The sequence below is a fragment of the Zingiber officinale genome, chromosome 5B, assembly GCF_018446385.1.
Source record: "Zingiber officinale cultivar Zhangliang chromosome 5B, Zo_v1.1, whole genome shotgun sequence".
In the NCBI taxonomy this organism is placed as follows: Eukaryota; Viridiplantae; Streptophyta; class Magnoliopsida; order Zingiberales; family Zingiberaceae; genus Zingiber; species Zingiber officinale.
This window is the reverse complement of record NC_055995.1, coordinates 115,005,552-115,026,148: the sequence shown is the minus strand read 5'-3', so window position 1 is coordinate 115,026,148 and position 20,597 is coordinate 115,005,552. Positions and strand designations below refer to the sequence as shown.

Here is a 20,597-nt window from a genome sequence, read left to right as displayed (position 1 = left end):
GATTCTGAGCTTAAGCGATTAGCCTAATCGCTTAAGCTATGGTAATCGATTAGCCTAATCGATTATCGAATCCTAACTATCAAACCTAGGTCTAGGGTTCCCTTACCCAACATCCGGTCAACCTTGACCTATTGGGACTCCTCATTGCTTAACATCTGGTCAACTTTGACCTGCTGGGACTTTTTCACCAAGTGTCTGGTCAATCCTTTGACCCACTTAGACTTTTCTTCTTGCGTCAAGTGTTCGATCAACCTTGACCCACTTGGACTTACTATCTCATGCCAAGTGTTCGGTCAACCTTGACCCACTTGGACTTCCCAACGCCAGATGTCCGGTCAACCTTGACCCATCTGGACCTTCACATGCCTGGCTTCACTCACCAAGATTTTTCTTCTGCCTAACTTAATTCACTATGGTTTTCACCTGGTTTCACTTACCATGACTTTCTTTCTGCCTAGCTTCACTCATTAGGGCTTTCACCTGGCTTCACTCATCAGGACTTTCCTTCTGCCTAGCTTCACTCACTAGGGCTTTCACCTGGCTTCACTCACCAGGATTTTCCATCTACCTAGCTTCACTCACTAGGGCTTTCACCTGGCTTCACTCACCAGGATTTTCCATCTTCCTAGATTAGGGCTTTCACCTGGCTTCACTCACCAGGATTTTTCATCTTCCTAGATTAGGGCTTTCACCTGGCTTCACTCACCAGGACTTTCAACACCAAGTGTCCGGTCAACACTGACCCGCCTAGATTTTCATCTTCTGCCAACCTTCTCGTTGGACTTGCCCTTGCCTAACCTCCAGTTAGGACTTTTCAATCAAGTATTTGGTCAACCTTGACCTACTTAACCAATCTCCACACATGGACAATTACAACTACAATCTCCATATATTGTCAAATATCGAAACTCAAACATCAAGACTCAAACTTGAGCCAACTCAATCTTAGTCAACCTGCTCAACCTTGACCCAGGGGGTATTGCATCAACAGAAGTATCAGAGCACGAGGTAAGTAAGGTACGTGCTTTATATTCTGAACAATCATACAATTTATTAAAATGCTTACTAGAAATATGGTTAAGCTAGAAAAAGAAAATGCAAAGTTAAAGTTAACATTAACAAATGCATTAAGACTAAAAGATTTTGATAATTTGAAAATTTAAAAGAATAATTAGAAAAATTAAACTAGGATGATGCATGCTCACATGTTCAACAGGTTAAAAATTATCAAGAACTAAATTAGTATTTTAGATATCATAAGAATTATATTAGAAAATTATCATGAAAATATGTTCCTAAAAAAAATATGATTAATCTAGTAGATATAAATCTATACCGGGCTCCAAAATCATGCTTAGGTTAAATTTTCATGCATGTTCTAATTTTTATTTACATTAATATTTTCATTACATGTTTAAAATTATGTATTTAATAAATTGTTTCATAACCTTTCTCTTCGAAATTAATTAAATAATATTTTTTCAAGAAAAAATATTTTATTACTTATCTGTAGGAAAATTTTTAAACTTTTTTTATCGCTGTATTATTTTTTATGAATTTTTTTAACAAAAAATTATATTTGTAAAATTAAAATTATTTTGTATAGTTTTTTTAAAAAATTTATTTTTTTATGATAAAACATCATGTTCTCTGTTAAAAGAAATTTTGTCAAAAAAATTCGACTGTTATCTAATTTTCTATGATTTTTTTATTAAAATGCTAATTTTAATATTAAAATTTCTCAAACATTTAATTTTTGAAAATTTATTTTTTTCTATAGAAATACTTACTATATTACATTCTCAAAAAAATTTCAAGATTTTTCGAGCTTAAAAACTATTTTTAAACATTTTGTTAAAAAAATTATCTCTCTATATAAAATAATTCATTACTGCTAAATATAATTTTCTTTATTAGTGAAAATTATATCACTATTTTGGAGAAGTATGTTTAGCTGTGACAAAATTTTCAAAATATTTTAATAATTAAAAATATTTCTTCCAAAATTAGTTTATAAATCGCAAAAATTCATATTTCCGAAATATAAACTTCATAATTTTCCTTTTTGTCATTATTTTTTTATCCCTTAGAATTTATTTCAAATATATTTTTAGAGTGTACACTTATTTTTAATGCAATCAAAGGAGGAGAATTATAGATTAAGTTTAGGGGAGGTATATTTTTTTTTTTTGCATTGTATAAATGCTTATTAATTGAAATTATTTCCATGTTACTTTACTGTTTTTTATTTTGTTTAACCCTAACTTAACTTGGATTAATCATATAAAAAAGGGAGAGATTGTAAGTACCCTGTGTTAGTTTTGATGTGATTAATCAAGTCAAGTTAGGTTCTATTGTGTTTGATCCTTGTGTCTAAGTGTACAGAAACTTAGAAGCAAAAAAAATCGAGCGAAAGACGTAACTAGCGAAAAGGATAACACGAGAAAGAGTAGACGGGCTCAGTACGTTCGAGGGACGAGGTGTTATGGAAGAGTACGCTGGCGAACGAGAAGGAAGCGAGCAGTATTTCCGAGCAATGAGAAGCCGGAGCGAAAGATTGCTCGAGGAGAAGGTCGAAAGATGGGTTCAGATGAGCCCAATTCCGAATGATCGAGATCACCCAAGCAACCGGAGATGACGCCGGATAGTCAGCACAAGGCTGACTGATCTGGGCACCCAGATCGTCCGAGCGCTCGAACCACTAGGGTGCCCGAAGGATGCCTCGTCGCTGTGGATCAACTTTTGGATTCACGTCAACAACAGTCCAAGTGCCCGGAGATGGTTTGGGCACCCGGACCGCGCCATGTCAACAAATGGTCACTTTGACCAGTAAGCCTATAAAAGGAGCCCTAGTGCCCTTCATTTGACACAATACTTTCTGTATTCGAATTCTTTCACTCTGTTCTTCATTTGTCTATGCGTTCAACGTTCTATACGAGACATCTCTGCTAACGACTTATGTCGAAGAAAGAGTTGATTAGTTGAGTTTCATTTGCCTTAGATTAGAAACCTCCCCAGTTACAAATCAAGTAAATCTATTTGTTTCGTACTTCTTTTATGAATTTTAGTTTATTTTAGTAAAGTGTTTGTCTTAATTAAAGTTATAAATTTCGAGAAAGGTATACTTATTTTTTTAGGACAATTCATCTCTCTCTTGCCAGTCACACGAGACCTATAGACTTGGTGAACATTTGATAAAACAAGGTTATATGTATGATCTCATTTGTCCATATGTTTTCATTAAAAGATTTGAATCTAAATTTGCTATCATTGTTGTTTATGTTGATGATTTAAATTTCATTGGAACTCCTGAAGAGATTGAAAGAGTTGTTACTGAAGCAAAAATTTGAAATGAAAGACCTTATAAAGACAATTTTGCCTAGATTTACAAATGAAACGCTTAGAAAATGATACCTTTTTATATCAGTCAGCTTATACAACCAAAGTATTTAAAAGGTTTTATATAGATAAAGCTGCTACTTCTAATCATGCTAAATTATTGGCGATTTATGAAACAAGTCAAGAGAGGTTGAGATCTGTTATCCATCATATTCGAGGAACAAGTGGCATGCCCTAAACAAAGAAGTACCTACTGTGTTTTTCGAAGATAATACTACATGTATTACTCAATTGAAGGAAGGATACATCAAAATTCTTTTTCACTCATAAGCTTCAAAAGAACGGAAAAATTAGTGTTCAACAAATTCGTTTGAGTGACAATTTGACAGACTTGTTTACAAAATCACTACCAACTTTAACATTTGAAAAGCTTATTCATAAGATTGAAATGCTATAATTGAAAGATGTCAAGTGACATATGCTCAGAAGGGGGAAGTTACACACTATACTTTTCCTTGACCAATTTTTTCCATTGGGTTTTTTTTATAAGGTTTTTAACGTGGCAGTGTTACATGTCAAAGATGAACATTCATGAGAAGTGTTATGAATAATATATTTTAGTAGATGTCCATATTATTCACATATTAGTGTTACAAGATATGATCTTTATTATCTCATTATCCTCCATTACTCTCTCATTACAATACTCATAGTTATAGAGTCTTGTAACCTACAATGTGGGAGATGAAAGGTGTATGCATGAAACCAATAAATAGTGACTTATGTGAAAGAAATACGTGATGACAATAAAAAAACAAAGTAAGTGAATTCTCGCTCTCTAAATTATTCTCTACTTTACCGTATAGTATGTTATGTAGCTTTATAACAGACCTCTTGTTTTCTGTTTCTTTTTTTTTTCTTTTTTTAGCTCCCCTAATCGCACATCTGGCCTCTTTTAATTGTAAAATTGAAAGGGCTTCTAAATAGTCCTGGATAAGAGAATTATTTGTATATTTTAACTATTTTTACAAAAAAAAATATTATCATTTAATCTCTAGCATTTTTTAGAAATATTAAAAGAATATTTGTTATAATTCATCATTATATATTATTTTATTCCCTCTCTTAATACTGATCAAATGTGCAGAGTACATTAAAAAGTGAAATTAATTATTATTATTATTATTATTATTATTATTATTATTATTATTAGTTCAATAATAACTTTTACCCTTATATAATTTTATTATTAAATAAATTATTATTATGCAAGTTATAAGTTTTATCCGTTGTTTTTATAAATTTAATATTAAATAAATAAAATAAGTAATTACGAGAGTTAAAAAATAATAATAAATTTAATAAGTTAAAGATAAAATAGTTTCATATCAAATAATTCAAGATAAATAAATTATAAAATTAATTTTAATAGAAACATAGAATAGTGTCTCATACAAAATAAATAGATTAAAAAATTAGTTTAAACAAAAAAATACCATTAATATTACTAAAATATTAAAAATATATTAAATAAAAAATTATAATTAAAAAATTTTTAAAAAAAAACTAATGAACCCCCAAATAATCAGGAGGCCACGTGCCGGTTACAGATTGGGCCATTCAATTGGGGTCGATATAGGTAACCGACCGACCTATTAACTCGGTTACGGGTCTAGTCTAAGATGAAGGCCAGTTTTGGGGAATTAGTTTGATAATTTTATGAACTAACAGGGGCAAAATGAAACATTTTCGTTTAAAAATGGACAACTTCTCTTCTCCACGGAACTAGAACAACCGACAGAGAAGCAACCTCCTCCTTCGTCTTCTTCTTGCTCCTCCTCCGCCACCGCCAATTGCCATGGAGAGAAACGGGAAGAATCACGGAATGGTGCGCGTCACTTCCATCGCCAAGCCAGCGTCCAAGGCCGCGGCCGCGCCGCCCATCGCCAAGGCGACCGCGAAGCCCACCAACCACCCCAAGTTCACCGGGAAGATCTGCCGGGGCGCCCGGGGCAAGGAATCGCGGTCGATTCCCGAGTCCAAGTCCAGAGACAAAGCCAAGGGCGCCCGGAAGCTCAAATCTCTCGATGTCCTCCTCAACCACCGCCTCGTCGCCTGGAGGCTTGTCGATGCAGGCGCCGTCGCCGACGACGACGGCGAAGAAGGTCGCCGCCACCACTTATCCGCCACAGAAATGGTCGAGAAGCTGTACGCTAATTGCAATACCTTCCATGAATCATTGACCATGGAAGAAGAAGAAGAAGAAGAAGAAGAGCGTGACGTTGAAGAAGAGAAAGAATCCAACGGCGGAGATGAAGAAAGGGACGAGACTCACGGTGATGCGGTTGCCGGCGTCTCGTGGGAATTCGCTGAAGGAGAAGAGTGGTTTCTGGTGGAGGTGTGACGTCATCTCTTCGTCATGCGAAGGTTGAAGAATTGATGAACAGGGAGATATCTTAAATTAATATGCATTTGTGTGAATAAACAAAACTTATGATTGTGAATAAAAACTAAGATAAATTTGAATTCATGTTCTCTCATTTGATTCTTGATGATTGTGAACTAGCCAAGATTCATTGTTTCTCAAAGGAAGGATGTTTCTTTAATATAAAAATGACACATAATATCTCTAACATAATAGCTAAAGATCTATATGAATTATAACGATCATCGCACTAGAAAAATCCAATTCTTTCCAATTTACTTAGTGGATGAAATATAAGACCAAACCGTCCATCTCAGGATTAATCAACTCGCAAGAACTAGATATCTAGTGGTGTAATCGAACCGAACCGAGCCAAACTTTTGGATGTTTGAGTTTAGCTCGTTTATAATCGAGCTGAGCTCGAGCTTTATTTAACGAATATATTCATAGCTCACGAGCTCATTCGAGCTTTTACCGAGCCTAAACGAGCTTAATAAATATAAATTATAAATTTAAATATTCATTAAAAACTAAATTATATATTTTAAAAAATTATAATATTCTTGTTAAAATTTATAATTTTATTCTAATAAATAAATTTAATATATTTTTCCATGTGTTTTCACAAGTAAATGTAAAATCTATAAATTTAATATCAAAACTATTATTTTTTGTATTTAAAAATTAATTTATGAACTTAACGAACATGTTCACGAACTAACAAGTCGAATATTATGAAACTTGAGTTTGATTTGTTTATCTTAACGAACCTCATTAAACGAGCTCAAACGATCTTTTATCGAATCGAACTTCGAATAGCTCACGAACGGCTTGACTCATTTACACTCCTATAGATATCCGATTACATAACGATCATGTAAAAATATTTGAGAATAAAAGTAGAGCTTATAGCCATTGTCACTAAAGATATTCTTGCTATTTTGGTGAAAAGAGAAGAAAAAATTTTGACAAGGTCTGATATGAACAATGTTCCTCAAGATGCCAGTAATGCTTAAGGCATTGAACAATTGAATATTACAATACAAGAAGCTGCTGTAACTATGGCAGACAAAAACCTTGGGTGTTTTAGCATCGGTAGATCGATGTACCGTGTACGCCTTGCCCAGTCAGTCATGCTTGAATGCAAGCCTCTACTTCAATGTACAGGTTTCCCGGTTGCATTCGGCAGGTAGCATCTGAATTCTGCTGCTCCTTGAGACCGAGGGTATTCGGTAACTGAAGGACTATTTGTCGGATGGCTGAGATGATGCGATCTCTAGTAGTCTATTAGGGCAACTTCAGTTTCAGATAATGGGGCTGCAAGGAGGAATAGACACTTTCAAATAATTGTTGAAAAGCTACTTGATAAATGTTGAGATTATAATGACAGGAGGTAATATAAGAAAGAGAAGAAAACACAAATTCGCCTACGAAATTTCTAGATATCACTACCACTCTCAGCACGCTAAACTGGGTAAAAATATAGCAAAACATATAATATGCATAAATTCAGTGGGAGAAGTGTGTACCGAGCAAGTCCTCGTATGCATCCTGGAAGAATGATGAATCCATAAGAAATGGAGGCGAGTAAACTTGATCCAGAGAATCATTGATGTCGAGAAGAGGGTTTTTCAAGTTAACAATGGGTGACTGGGTTAAGCTTTGCAGAGATGTGTGACCATGGATTCCAAGTGAATTGTCGGATAAAGTGGCATGAGAATCTAGTTGGCTGTCAGTTTTTAGTGGATGTCTGTAACTGCTGGGAACATGAATTTCTGGTGGTGGAAAGACTCCTCGTTTGTTTTCAATAGGAGAGGCATCTACTTCTACTAGAGAAGCTCCTGTAGACATAGGCAAGAAGTAGTGTTGAGAACCATGATCGTTGCTTCTATCTTTTCGCAATTTTGAGTTGTTTGCCAGTCCTGACAGTGCTGATTCACGAACAGAACGTCTAATACTCCGAACATCATTATTGCCATTCTCTGTACAAGGGGAAAAAGATATCCAGCTGTAATTAAAGTGATTCTCGAAAAGAAATAAAATATGTTGAAAAATTCCACATCGGTTAATATGTTTGAGAGAGACTAGAGTAGGAAACGAAATCTTTCAACTGACCATCTGCATGATCATGTGCAATCTGTGGTGTCACTGATGTGACCGTGGGGAAATATTCCTGGACGGATTCAGGAGCACTTGACTGCTTTGCTGTGTGCATGCTTTTTGCCGACGAATTTGGGGCCACACTGATCAAATGAGGGAGTTTCAAAACAGAACTGGTGGAAACTTTCTCAGACTGAATGGAAGAGAGTCTAGAATTCAAGTCATCAATTTCGTCATTAGCAACGCCCTGATCAATGTTTAAGAAAAAAAGTATTACGAGGGAAAAAAAGAAATAAAAACAAATGATAAGAATTTAAGATACTCAGACAAGCTTACTAATTCAAGAAGTAAAGCTTTGTTCTTACTTGAGGCACTTGGGACTGCGTGCTTAAAGTTGACCTTGCACTAAACCCGTCCATTGTAGTTGAAGAAATATTTACTTCTTCAGTAAGCTCTGCAATGGATTTCTGCATCGATGGAATTGCCTCTTTTAGTTGACTAACTAGTCCCTGCACCAAAACAAAAGGTTAAATCTATATACAACTATAAGTAAGTTGGAAATTTATTTTCCTTAAAAAGAAAAATTATCAGTTATAGAAAGAAAGAAAAGTTATTGGGCTGCAAGGAAACTCCCTTGTCCAGGGATCTCTTGTCTGACCATGGAAAATGGTGTGTGAACTAACCAGGATGTGCATAGGAAGCAGCCTTGAACATTTCTTTACAAAGGATTCAAATAGAAAACTCTCTTGTCCAAAAAGATTTCTCAAAATTACAACTCATGCAAGAAGTGGAACAACACAATGTTATCCACAATTAGTAACTGCAAAGTTCTTAGAGCCTATTTTATCTTGTTAATTAGGCCTACCATTCTAGCCCAGAGATTCAGCCCCTTGGTTGCACCATTGCCCTTGATAGATCAAGGATCAACTAAGGCTCACAAGAAATAGTCATAGTGGGCAAGAATGATAATGTAGACAACCTCATACTGTATGAGAGAGTTCATTAATCTGATCCCTATGCTGCAACAATCAACTAAAGGATATCCAATAAGTGGCTTTTTCACCAGTGTCACCAAATCCCATTTCATATTTTTCAAGACGTAGGACAATCAAAATTCTTATTTTCTGTAGTCCTAGTATAAATTTCTTGCACAGCGCCAGAGGCTTAACAGCGACTTTTCAAACTTAATGCTAACAGAATCCACTTATAATTTCATATACATTTAAAAATGTGACAAAAGCTATGAGTAGTTATTTGGTTGTATTGTAAAAATAATTGTTCAAAAGAATGATGACGAGGACCATGAATGCATGTTGATAGGTTATTATACTGCCTCTTCTGTGTTAAAGATGCCAGAAAGGCACCATTGAGGTCCCTTTAAGTGCACTTGTGCAAAACCTTCAGGGTTCAGTTCAGATATGCATCCAATGTACAATCTACTTCAATTTCAAAAGATTTATCATGAATTAGGACTGGAACACTTCTTTGATCAATCATGGAAAAGCAGTGGAATTCGTAAAGCTTTCACATAGAATTTAGAAAGCAACTAGATAATAGTTGTGAAGAGGAACATGGCACTGAATACTTCGTTTAGCTGAAAAAACGAGCAAAAAAACAATCTAGAAGTCACAAGACACTGTATGCTGAACTGGTGAAATTATTTTTATGAAAGCAAAAAATAATTGGAAAATATATGATATTGTGTAACCAAAATAGTGAAATGCAGTGAAGTTCGAGTGGAAAAACAAAAAGGAGAGCGAGGAGTGAAGGAAGAAAAGTTGGGGGTCCAACAAAAATTTGTGCAAAGAGGGGCTATAACAACCATAGAAACTTAGAAGAATTAGTTATTTCTAATTAAGACAGTTTCAGCACAAAATAACAAATTCAGTAGATAAGAAATAATTTACACAAAACATAGCCATATTTTGGATGTCTAGTTGTAACAAAAGATGATTACGCTCACCTAAGCACCTCTCACAACCCAGTTATGTGAAGGAAGGTAAATTACGGGGTTAGTTTATAGCCGACCGCCAAATGTCTAGGGGGTGGGAGGAATTTTTCCCCAAGCGTATGTGTTTGTCGAGAATCGATCCATATCTCATTGTAGTAAATCTGTCACCCTCTAGCCAACTCAACACCCAGTGGGGGGCATATTTTTGGTGTCTAGTGAACCATATGAAGATAATTCTCTCCTTGACAGAAGATATCACAAATTATGCACCTATGTTTAATAAATCATAGCCTCAATGTTGGATTCCAAATTGGTTAACAACTTCAAACTAATCATATTTTCTCTAAAAAAAAATGAAAATACACAATCATTTTCACTTAAGGTCCATTTCATTTTAACTTTTTCACATCCTTGAGTAAATTGTTTTCGGAGTTGAAGAAAGTGTTTATGTTTTTTTTTTTCATTTGGTTGTGCATATGGAATGAATTCTAACTACTTTCTAGTCATTGATCAATGAAAATGCAGATGTGGCCAACATGGCTCAACTTGACCTAGCCCCTATTTTTTTTTACTTTATACATGTGTTGATATTAAATTATATTTTAGAAAAATGCTATTATAATAATGTAATTGTTTGGATTAAAATATGTCTGTCCATTTTAATATGTATTTGTTTTTTGAGCTTGTGCTAAGTGTGACCAGTTTTTTATTTTCATCATGATATTAAATAATCTTATATTTTTTTACTTTTGTACTCAATTTTGAATTTCAATCTAGTGCCAGCTATCGATGGCCATCCGAACCAAGATCATTTCGGTTCCAACCTATCATCAGGGTTTAATGTTTCCTATAGTTTATCTGGCTCCTTTTGCAAGCACATGGACCAATAACAATTGTTTTCCCAATGTCTTATGCTTGTCTATCTTGAATCTCAATACTGCTACACTTAGATGTCATTAAAGAAGAGCTTCCCAAGCAGTGAGAAAATTTTCATTTATAAAAATTAGTTGAATGACCATGCATGTTTACTATGAGATTCTGAACATAAAATATAAGAAAAAGCAAACAAATGGCGATAAACAGTGAAACTATTCTGTTCTCTCCAAGGGATGAGAACAAATCAAATACTTGATACTGCCCGAACCCAAACCCTTATGAAAAACTGGCGCAAACTCATCTTGAATTTTATTCTTCTACTCCATCCTACACAAGAATGATAAATTATCACCCATATCCACAATTACCCAGGAATTGTAATATAGCAATCTTATGAGCGCTCACAAATTTTTTCAATTACAAACCTGACTGAAAAGGGTCGAGTGAAGACCATATAAAGTATTATGTGTTGTTGTTCCTTATCTCATAGTATTCCTAAGAGTCATAATCCTCACGCAAGGCAAGAATTCTCAAGGGATGAGTGGATATATGTTTACATATCACTCATTGCCTGTAGGATTGACATGACTTATGAATCTTGACTGTAAAATTACAGTATGAATCAATGCAGTGAGTGGGTAAAGCATACTTGCACAACATGCCCACTGCTCACAGAACCTATCCCAAATCATTCAGACTTGTCTAGGTGAATCAATTAAACAAGAATATTGCCAAATTGCACAAGACTCGGATCCAATTAAAAAAAGGAGATATGTTTTCCCAAATTGATATTATCTTTTCAGTTTGTCCACAATTTGTTTACCAGATTTTCTGTGTTCACTAAATGCCTAGTGGTAAATTTCCTCATATTATAGAGATTATAAATTTATATCATACTACTTTGGAGATCCACAATCAAGATTGTAGAAGAAAAAAAAAAATAGCACTAAATGTAACCTTACTTGTATGCTAACTAGATGTTGGTGATGTTCAGCAAGAGTTGCTGCCATTGACATGCCATGACCACTGGTACTACTATTAGATGAAGTCTGAAGTAGCTCTGGGCCCTCTCCATCATTAGCCTTGACCTGCCATAGAATAAGTTAACAAAATTACGAGTTGGTATAGGCAAGATATATCAGTAGCAGAGTTGGTTTAAATCATTATATCATTTATAGTTCTAATTTCATGGACAACACTTGGCTCCAAAGCTGAAGTCCGTAATTAATGAGTGTGCTGTAGTTGTTTCCACAAGTTACAACTTATATCATAATTTCAATCTCAAGTATTAGCAGTTTCCCTCTCAGAGGCAAACAATGCACAAACAAACAACAGAATTTTGGCCTGTCCAAAATAATTAAAATGCAGATAGCATAGTCTTTTGTTTTTACGGGTAGGCTAAAATTTTTGTTTGAAAGACAGTGCACTGGACAAGTTGAGAGATCTCGATTTAATCATCAGTAATATAATAAGTAACTGGGAAAACTTTGTTTATGAACAAAGATTTTGTGGCATTGTCAATAGTAAAAAAATTTCAGTAGATTTTCAAGAAATAGGATTAGCAGGTGTATATATCCCATATAAAATATTTATCCATCTTGATTTATACAATTTGTTCGTTATGTACTACATGAAATTCTTATTTAACCTTCATGAATATATTACAGAATATCTAACAAATATATATTCCCACAACACTTGCTTAAAATGAATAAACTTACCAGATGAAGAGAATGTTTATGAATACGTTGTAAAGCATGAGTCCACCGTCTAAAAACTTCAGCAACATCAACTGTTGGTGGAGCTACACCTTTATCGACCATCTTCGAGAGAGTGTTAATTTTACCTTGGCAATGAAGTGAATCCATATGTTCCCTAATACCTCCATGTGAAGAAACCTCATCAGAAGAAACGGACATGGCATCTGAAGATGGAATATGTGAACTTTGATCCGTAGCTGCAAGCAAAGCTGAGCCGGAGATTCGATATCTAGCAAAACAAAGCAAACATAATAAGCCAACAAAGTAGAGATATAGTCAAAAACACACAGATTCACCTATGTTCACGAAGGGCAATCAAATCCTCGATTGGGCCAGAAGCTAAAATTTCATGTTGGCCTGCACATTGAAGAAACATTTCTTCAAGATTGGCAAAGCAATTGGGTGAAGCTGGAAAATTTTGAGCATAAACTTAAATTACTACATCTATTAGCATATCAAGACAAACATTGATTAAGAGAAAAAACACAAAATAATAATCATTACCATATTCGATGGTCAGGGTAAAATTTCTCTAAGAGCTCAAGTGATCATCATAATCGAAGGAATGTGGTGATGCAAATAGAGGTAGACTATTTTAAATAAACCAAATCAAGGTCTAAATTGTAATTTTATTTCTATTTAGTCAAAAATAGAATTGTTTACTCTACTTATATTATTTTCAGTACACCAAGTCTATTTTGCTCAAATCATGATAAGACAAAGTAATTTAAAAAAAAAAAACTTATAAAAGAAGAGACACTGCATAAGTAAGGTTCATGTACCTCAGTAGATAATCTTGGAAGAGAGAAGAGGATATTTGGAGATTATACAAAAATCAAATAAAATTAAATTTTAGACTGAACTGATTATTCTATTGGTCATTTTTTATATTTCCTTTATTTTTTGCATAACTTTGAAAATGCATAACAATTTTAATATTCTACTTAGCTATCTAGTGGAATTTCAAAAAAAAAACACACACACACACATATTAGCTCCTCATAGCAACAACTAGTGGTATCTAGTTCATTAGAAGGGGCTTTCGAGCATCAACAATGCTTGGATTAGGAGGATGAGCTTTGAAACCTTCCCCCCCCCCCCCCCCCCCCAAGTTACTTGAAGAAATAGTGCGACGATAAATCACTTCATCTATAGCGGCACTCCCACTTTCTACTTACCTAAGGCATCATTGATCTCTTAACCTCCTCACTCGATGGGATTGAGTTCTTCTCAGTGGGGAATGATACAGATTAAGAATTGAATTGATGAGTTGTCTTTAGTAATTCAACTCTGATTTGGCAATCAACTGTCAGTGATTGATATATTCCTAGTTTGTCGAGTTATTTCCTATTTTGTAGCGTAACAAATCTATAAAAAGTGTCTTGTCTCTTTATACAGTAGTTAACTTTGAATAATAAGAATTCTAATTCTCCTGTGTGTGAGGCTTGTGTTCATCCCAATGCTGCATTAGAACACCTCCCATCTTTCTCCTCGAGAACTTCCAAAAGCAGAGGTCAGTTTATTTGCCTTGATCTTATCCACCTCTGCAAGCACTAAATCATTCACCCGGAGCTCTCTTCCTCTAAAAAGCATGAGCAAGACTCCGTTCCAGATAAAGATCTATAAGTTCGAACGGCCCTGGTCCCAACTCCTATCATTATAAAAAGATTCACGCGCAAAAATTGAAAAAAATATGCCAAATTGAAGCGATTTCTCTCCGATTCAACCAATTATCCAGTATCCCAACCAATTACTACCTATTAATCAAGAATTTTCCCTAATTTGACCTTGATTAATCAAGATTTCACAAACTTGAGGGGTGTACAATTTCTCACTCAGAATCAAATCAGCATTAGCAAATCATGAACCAACTCGGCAGATCCACATCGGGATTGGTCAATCCTACCCACTATGGTACAAATAGCAAAGGAGTAATAAATTTTCATGTTCATTTCTGTACTTACTCCTTCGAGCTAATAATGATTCCCATAGACGAGTAGCTTTGGCAATCAAGTGTGAATTCTGACCAAGAGAGCTGGAAATGTGATCATCAAAGGACTCCCCTTCCACTTTAGCTTTGTTTAGCATGTCCTGCAGTTTTTCCAACTCTTGTTGCAAATAGGCCTGATAAAGCAATAGGTTTTAGAAGGTAATATCAGTAATTGTATACAGAAAAACCCAATAAATTTAGGATGTAACTCAAATTGTAGTATTATCTGGAAGGTATCCTCTACCTCTTCTGCACAAAGGCTACGAAATTCTGCTGTCATTTCATGGGCTAAATTTGACCAAGCAGATTGTCTATGAACAGCAGCATTTGCTTTTTCCATAAATTTCCTTCTCTCAAGAGCTATTCTAGCCTGCCAATAGAATTTTAGTCATTTAGTAACCAAGTTAACCACAAATAATCAAATCTTTTAAGTTTTAACTATATCAGGTGTTTTAAAACATCACAAGTTTAAAAGGGATACCTAGATTTAAAACCCAAAAAACAAAAGGCAAGAGGAATAATTCTGTTTGTTAGAAAATATATGGTTTCAAGGGTAAGAACTTCACTAGCTCACGTCTGACTTAATTAGACATTTTATAGGACTGTTCTAGTATCACTATAACTTTTGAATATTGCAATTAAAAGTCTCATCACATTAAAAATACATCTTCGACATAGATTGGACAATAGATACACAATCTTCTAACATTCAGGAAATAGAAATAAATTAACATCTAGAATTCCCTTAGTTGCCAGAGTAATTCAACGTGACAATTCATGGAATTACCTTAGTCACTTGAAGCAATGCAGCAGCATTTTGATAAGAAGCTTCTGTCAATACTGGAGGCAGAGAATTAGAAGATATATCATCAGCAAATGTCCGCTGATGAACTTCTCGCAGAGCATGCACAGAAAGTTGCCAAAGAAGCTCCACGAATCTGCATTTAAGAATGAAATAATGCTATAAACATCATATAGATTCCATTATTTAGCAAAGAAGTCATGTGAAGAAATGTGATTCAGTCTGGTTACTGTGACACAATTAAACTAAATTATAAGTAAACGAATAAAAACACACGGCTTGCCATCTTGTGCAGCAGAGAAAAAAATAAGATAAATTTGAAGTAACATAAGAAAGCAAGAGAACAAAATCTACTTGAGATTCCAAGTTGTATTGGTGATATATGGATTGACAGAATTGTCATAAAGTTATGTAAATTGTATTAAATTTAGAATGCTATGTTTCACTAACACATCCAATGTAGATCATGATCCCAAAAGAATAAAGTGAAAGCTCTTTATTCAGATGCTCCTACATTACATATAGCCATGCTATGTCTATGGACTAAAATAAGTTTTGCTTTTATACTGAAACCCTGTGAACATAAATATTAAGTCCATCATTTTGTTGTCATATACCACTAAACATCAGGTTATGTATTTGAATCATTTACGCTGCAGGAAGGGAAAAAAAATGGTAGAAAGAAAAGAAGCAGAGAGAAAGGTATTAAGGGATCCAAAAGTTCTTCATTTCATTGCAGAGAATATATATATAGTTATTTAAAGCTTTTGAAAAAAATAAAAGATTTGGATAATGATTCTTCCCTCATATGAGTCCTTCCAACATGATGCAAACAAACAATTATTATATGTTTCTTTCCCTTCAAGGAAACAATATGAGAGAAATGCTCTATCAGTTCTGTTCTTCCATATTTATGTCTCCTATTTTTTTATACCTAGTATCAAGGAAATATTCTTGGCCTTCCCTTCCCTCATAGGAAACACGACCTCAGTGTTGATCATTTTTGTTGGTGCAATCATGTCCCAAGTGGTTAAGTTGACCAGCTTGTAGGTTTACGCTTTGAATTTGATATGTATGTCAAATGTGAGATGTGGGAACTTGATAGGGAGGTGTTCCAACAGGTGTCGAGAGGAAAAAAAAGATTGTTGATGCAAGAATGATTCAAGTTGTCAAGGTCAACCAGGTGTCAAGTAAAGAAAAAATCTAAAAGGTACTTGGCAGAGAAGTTAAGGGGTGATTGGTGAACCTTAGCAGATGGAGAAGTTCAATATCTATTGGTAGAAGGAAGAGTTTAAGAGAACCTAGGCAGACGAGGAAGTTTAACAAGCATTGACAGATGAAGAAGTCCAATAGGCCCGTTGACAAAAGGAAAAGTCCAAGAACACCTTGGCAGATGGAGATGATCAACAAGAGCTGGCGAGATGCTCAACCGCTACAAATGCCAAGGAGGAAAACCAGAAGGAAGGGTGAGCAAAAGTTCGGTTAAACTTAATTAACCGATCGAACCCACCAAATTTAAAAGTTCGGTTCAGTTATTTCATAAATTCAGTTTTTTTATTAAAAAATATTGGTTAATTCAATTCGATCTCAGTTTTAAAACTCTTAATCAGTTAAACCGATTTATTTCATTCCCTTTTTGCAACCATCACAATTGTCAAGGATTTGAATGAGGGATAGTATCCAACTTCTAATTTTGCATGATCTTCAATGACACCACATTCTCAAAGTTGCCACTTGCAATGATAAGCAAGCACACATTCTCAAAGTCACCAACTTAAAAGTTAAAATCGGATATAAATGTATACCTGTTGAAAAGTTCAGTTAATATGGTCAAAAACTAAATTAACCGATGTTTTATCGGTTCGGTTTTTGTTAGAAAGTTTGGTCGGTTCGGTTAGTTCGAACAAATTTTGGTTGGTTCGGTTTCGGTTAAATTGGCTCGGTTTTGAACTGATTGCTCAGCCTTAACCAAAGTGAGGCCTCTTGGCAGAAAAGTCTTGGAGTCAAGGCCTCTTGACAACTAAAAGTCACGAAGGCTCGTTGACAAAGGGAGTCTAATAACACCTTGGCAAATGGAGATGACCAACAAGAGTTGACATGATGCTCGAGCGCAACATGTGGCAATGATGAGAAGAAGTCGTTAAGGTGAGAGATTGCCCCCGTAGAAGAAAACTTGGAGGCAAGAGATTGCCCACTTGGTTGACGTAAGAAAACTTGGAAGTGAGGCCTCTTGGCATGTGAAACATTATGAGGCATTGTAATCTTAGATTTATGAGCAAGTTTTGCCTAGGAATGTGTTCAGCTAAGGTACAAGGTTATTTTGGGTCAAAATTGACTACATGAGATTAATCTTGAGTAGATTTCATGGACTAATAAGGTTTTCAGCAACTAAATAGCTGAGTCAACTAAGTAATCGACTGACAACGTATTGCTTGCTATTTTGAGTTCAATAAACTAAAGAGCATTAAATAGACCAATCAAAATAAACAGTTTCTGTTGAGTTTTAAAATAAGACCATTCGAGTGGATTTTATCCACTTGAGTCGATTGAATGGTGTTGAGTTAACTCAAACAGATTTATGTTGATTAAAAGATCTTTGAATGACGAGTCTACCAAGGGTTGGGTAATGGATAGATTTTAGAATACTAGTTTATTGAATGGATTTCAATCAACTGGAGGCATTCAAAGCAGTATCCGTTGGAGCCTTGCCTATATAAGCTTTGGAAATTTCTTTATTTGAAAACCAATGTACGAAAATACTATAATTCTTTTGTGACATTCAAGTAAAAGAGAGACAACTTCCAAGGGCTTCGGAACAAGGAAAGGTTCATCTTCTACATCCCTTCGATAACTTCTTATGTACTCTTTCAAATTCATATTTTTTTTTAAAAAAAAAGTATTATATAAGAGGTTTCTTTACCTCATTACCTCCAAAGGAGAAGATTTGATAGGGGATTTCGAAGGAGTCACTCATCCAATGAGTTAATAGGTCATGTAATAGGACTACGGTGTCCGAACCACGTTAAATGCCTTGAGTTTAAAAATAGTGTTGCTTGTTCTATTCGTGTTTGTTTATTTATTTCCACTATATAACTTTTATCTTGACTAACACGAGTGCTAATAAATGCTTAAGCCTTGGATTTGCAAGAGCAATCAAAAAAGTTTATTTTAATCACAGATTTGCACCTATTTATCCCCTCTAGTCGTGCCACTGGGCCTGACAATGTTTATATTGTCTCAACAATATATTATCCGTATAAAGTTATCCACTTATTGTACACAAGTCATTTAGATATTTACAATAATGCAATGAACTCAACAATGGCAAGATTTAAATAGCACAATGAAATCTTTTATTAACCCATTGACAGAAACTTCTATAATAGGTTAATTTTAGAAAATTTATCATTACTTCCAATGCAATATGTTCTGGAGTCTACCTGCTTGTGGGACCTACAAATGTATCTTATGTATGTTACCAGTGTTTTCAAAATTGGACCAAACTAGCTAGTTGAACCGAGTTGAACCGGTTACAATGAACCAGAAGTCAAAATGAAGTTTAAGCATCTAATAGACACAAGTAACAATGTGCTTTTATTGCATTCATTTAGACAACCAGTAAACAAAAAAAATGCAATAGAGTATAACTAAGATAATATAATGCATATGTTTCTTTTGTCTTCATTTAAACTATTCCATTCCTACTTCCTGCCCTCGAAATAGACACTGCATAAGTTTGCTAATTATTTCAAAAAACATAACAAATTTTGGACAGAAGATGAAGGAAAACCTAATTTCTAGGTTCCAGAATCAAGAGAAGAAGAAGAAAAATGCTTGTGCAAGATAGAAAACGCAGATTGACCTTGGCCCGCAGCAAGTTGCGAGAGAAGAAACCCTAGAATTACTCCGAGGCAGCACGCCTTGCGACTCTAGCTCACTGATTATCCCTTGCACAATCTACGACGGAAACAGAACAACAGAATTGAGCAAAACAAGCTATACAAGGAGGAGAAAACTAACATCGCCAGGGAACACAAACCTTCCGGAAATCTCGAGATTGGGCGGAATCGAAGATAGGCCATACCCTATCAAATTCCTAGAAAAAACGCACCAGATCCGCGTCAGATTTAAGCAATTGGGGGGACAATCGCAACAATCCGAATGCATTCGAAACTGTTACCTTGGCAGAGCCTCGGAGGGCGCAGAGGAGGAAGTAGAGGAGCTGCTCGCCCAACTTGGGATTGGAGTGGCGGAAATGCCCCGCGAAGGGGCCGCCGCCGGCCTGACCGACACCAAGGACGGAGGGATCGAGGCCGAGGAGGAGGCAATTGGTGTACATGGCGCTCTCGAGCTCCGCCTCCCGCTCCTTCTCTCGATCCGTCGACATCTCTCCGATCTCCGATCCCCTCTCTGCTACGCTCGCTGGCTGCTTCCGTTCCCGATATAATCCCTCGATCGATCTTCCAGTCTGAGCCTCTCTTTTATCTCTTTCACGTATGACCTCGACCGGTGGCCCCCGTTGGGGACGGCATGGAGCGGGTACTTTGAGTATGGGGACCACCACCCAGCGTAGACATACCGAAGATGGAAATCGAATTAGTTACACGTGTTTTTTAAAAAAGAAATAAAATGAATACACAAGGCGAGGTGGGAGGCGTGGTGTTACGGGAGGTTATTGCTTGTTACTCATTATCAATGTTTTGTAAAATTGATTTGACAAGGTTTGTAAAATTAAAAATCTTAATAAAAAAATTTTATGATTACGTAGGTGGCGTTTGAGATTTTTTAATTAAGAGTAGATTTAAAAAATTAAATTTATTTTTTTCTTTTAAATGGAGCCCATAATTAATTATAAGATACTATCATTTTTTAAAAATGACTAAAAACTAAATTATTGTAGGGAACATTTAATTATAATGTTTTATTTTATGAATGGTTAGTAATAATTAAAGTGGTATTTTTTTCTTTTAAAAATAAATATATTCAAAAAAATTAATATATAAATATATATATGATAATAATTAAATTAAAATTCATAAATTAATTAAATATTAAATAAAAATAAAAATTAAATTAAATTAAAATCATGAATTTATTAATTATAAATAAATTAAATTAAAGATGATAATTAATTAAAATAGTAAATAAAAATTATATAAACATATTAAAAAATAATAATAAATAAAGATACATGATTTGTAACGTAAGATTATAAAATAAATTATATGAAAAAAATTTTTATTAGAGAGAGAATAGTATATTTTTATATTTATAATGTGACATTAATATAGCACATTAGGAACTATAAAAAAATATTGGTCCGTTTTTAGTGGGCCAAACCTTGATACATTGTA

At 34.7% G+C, this 20,597-nt stretch overlaps 2 protein-coding genes across 2 annotated transcripts; one reads left to right on the top strand and one right to left on the bottom strand.

The window, feature by feature from the left end:
• Positions 1-5,131: 5,131 nt before the first annotated feature.
• Positions 5,132-5,848, top strand: LOC121987749. The gene has a single exon (XM_042541483.1). The coding sequence runs from the start codon at positions 5,198-5,200 to the stop codon at positions 5,741-5,743; it is 546 nt and encodes a 181-aa protein (XP_042397417.1). The 5' UTR covers positions 5,132-5,197; the 3' UTR covers positions 5,744-5,848.
• Positions 5,849-6,650: 802 nt separating this feature from the next.
• On the bottom strand, positions 6,651-19,729 carry LOC121985436 (AUGMIN subunit 6-like). Its single transcript, XM_042538895.1, has 13 exons — positions 19,424-19,729; positions 19,283-19,339; positions 19,106-19,200; positions 15,229-15,379; positions 14,686-14,811; positions 14,416-14,575; positions 12,748-12,808; positions 12,413-12,680; positions 11,654-11,779; positions 8,230-8,373; positions 7,880-8,111; positions 7,294-7,746; positions 6,651-7,081 (listed from the first exon to the last, which is right to left on the bottom strand). The coding sequence occupies exons 1-13, from the start codon at positions 19,628-19,630 to the stop codon at positions 7,041-7,043; spliced, it is 2,121 nt and encodes a 706-aa protein (XP_042394829.1). The 5' UTR covers positions 19,631-19,729; the 3' UTR covers positions 6,651-7,040.
• Positions 19,730-20,597: the final 868 nt, after the last annotated feature.

Coding starts and splice junctions, on each gene's coding strand:
- LOC121987749 (XM_042541483.1), top strand. CDS start 5,198: ATGGAGAGAAACGGGAAGAATCACGGAATGGTGCGCGTCACTTCCATC.
- LOC121985436 (XM_042538895.1), bottom strand. CDS start 19,630: ATGTCGACGGATCGAGAGAAGGAGCGGGAGGCGGAGCTCGAGAGCGCC. Junction 15,380..19,105: donor GCAACTTGCTGCGGGCCAAG/GTCAATCTGCGT, acceptor TCTTAAATGCAG/ATTCGTGGAGCTTCTTTGGC. Junction 7,082..7,293: donor TGCATACGAGGACTTGCTCG/GTACACACTTCT, acceptor TCCTCCTTGCAG/CCCCATTATCTGAAACTGAA.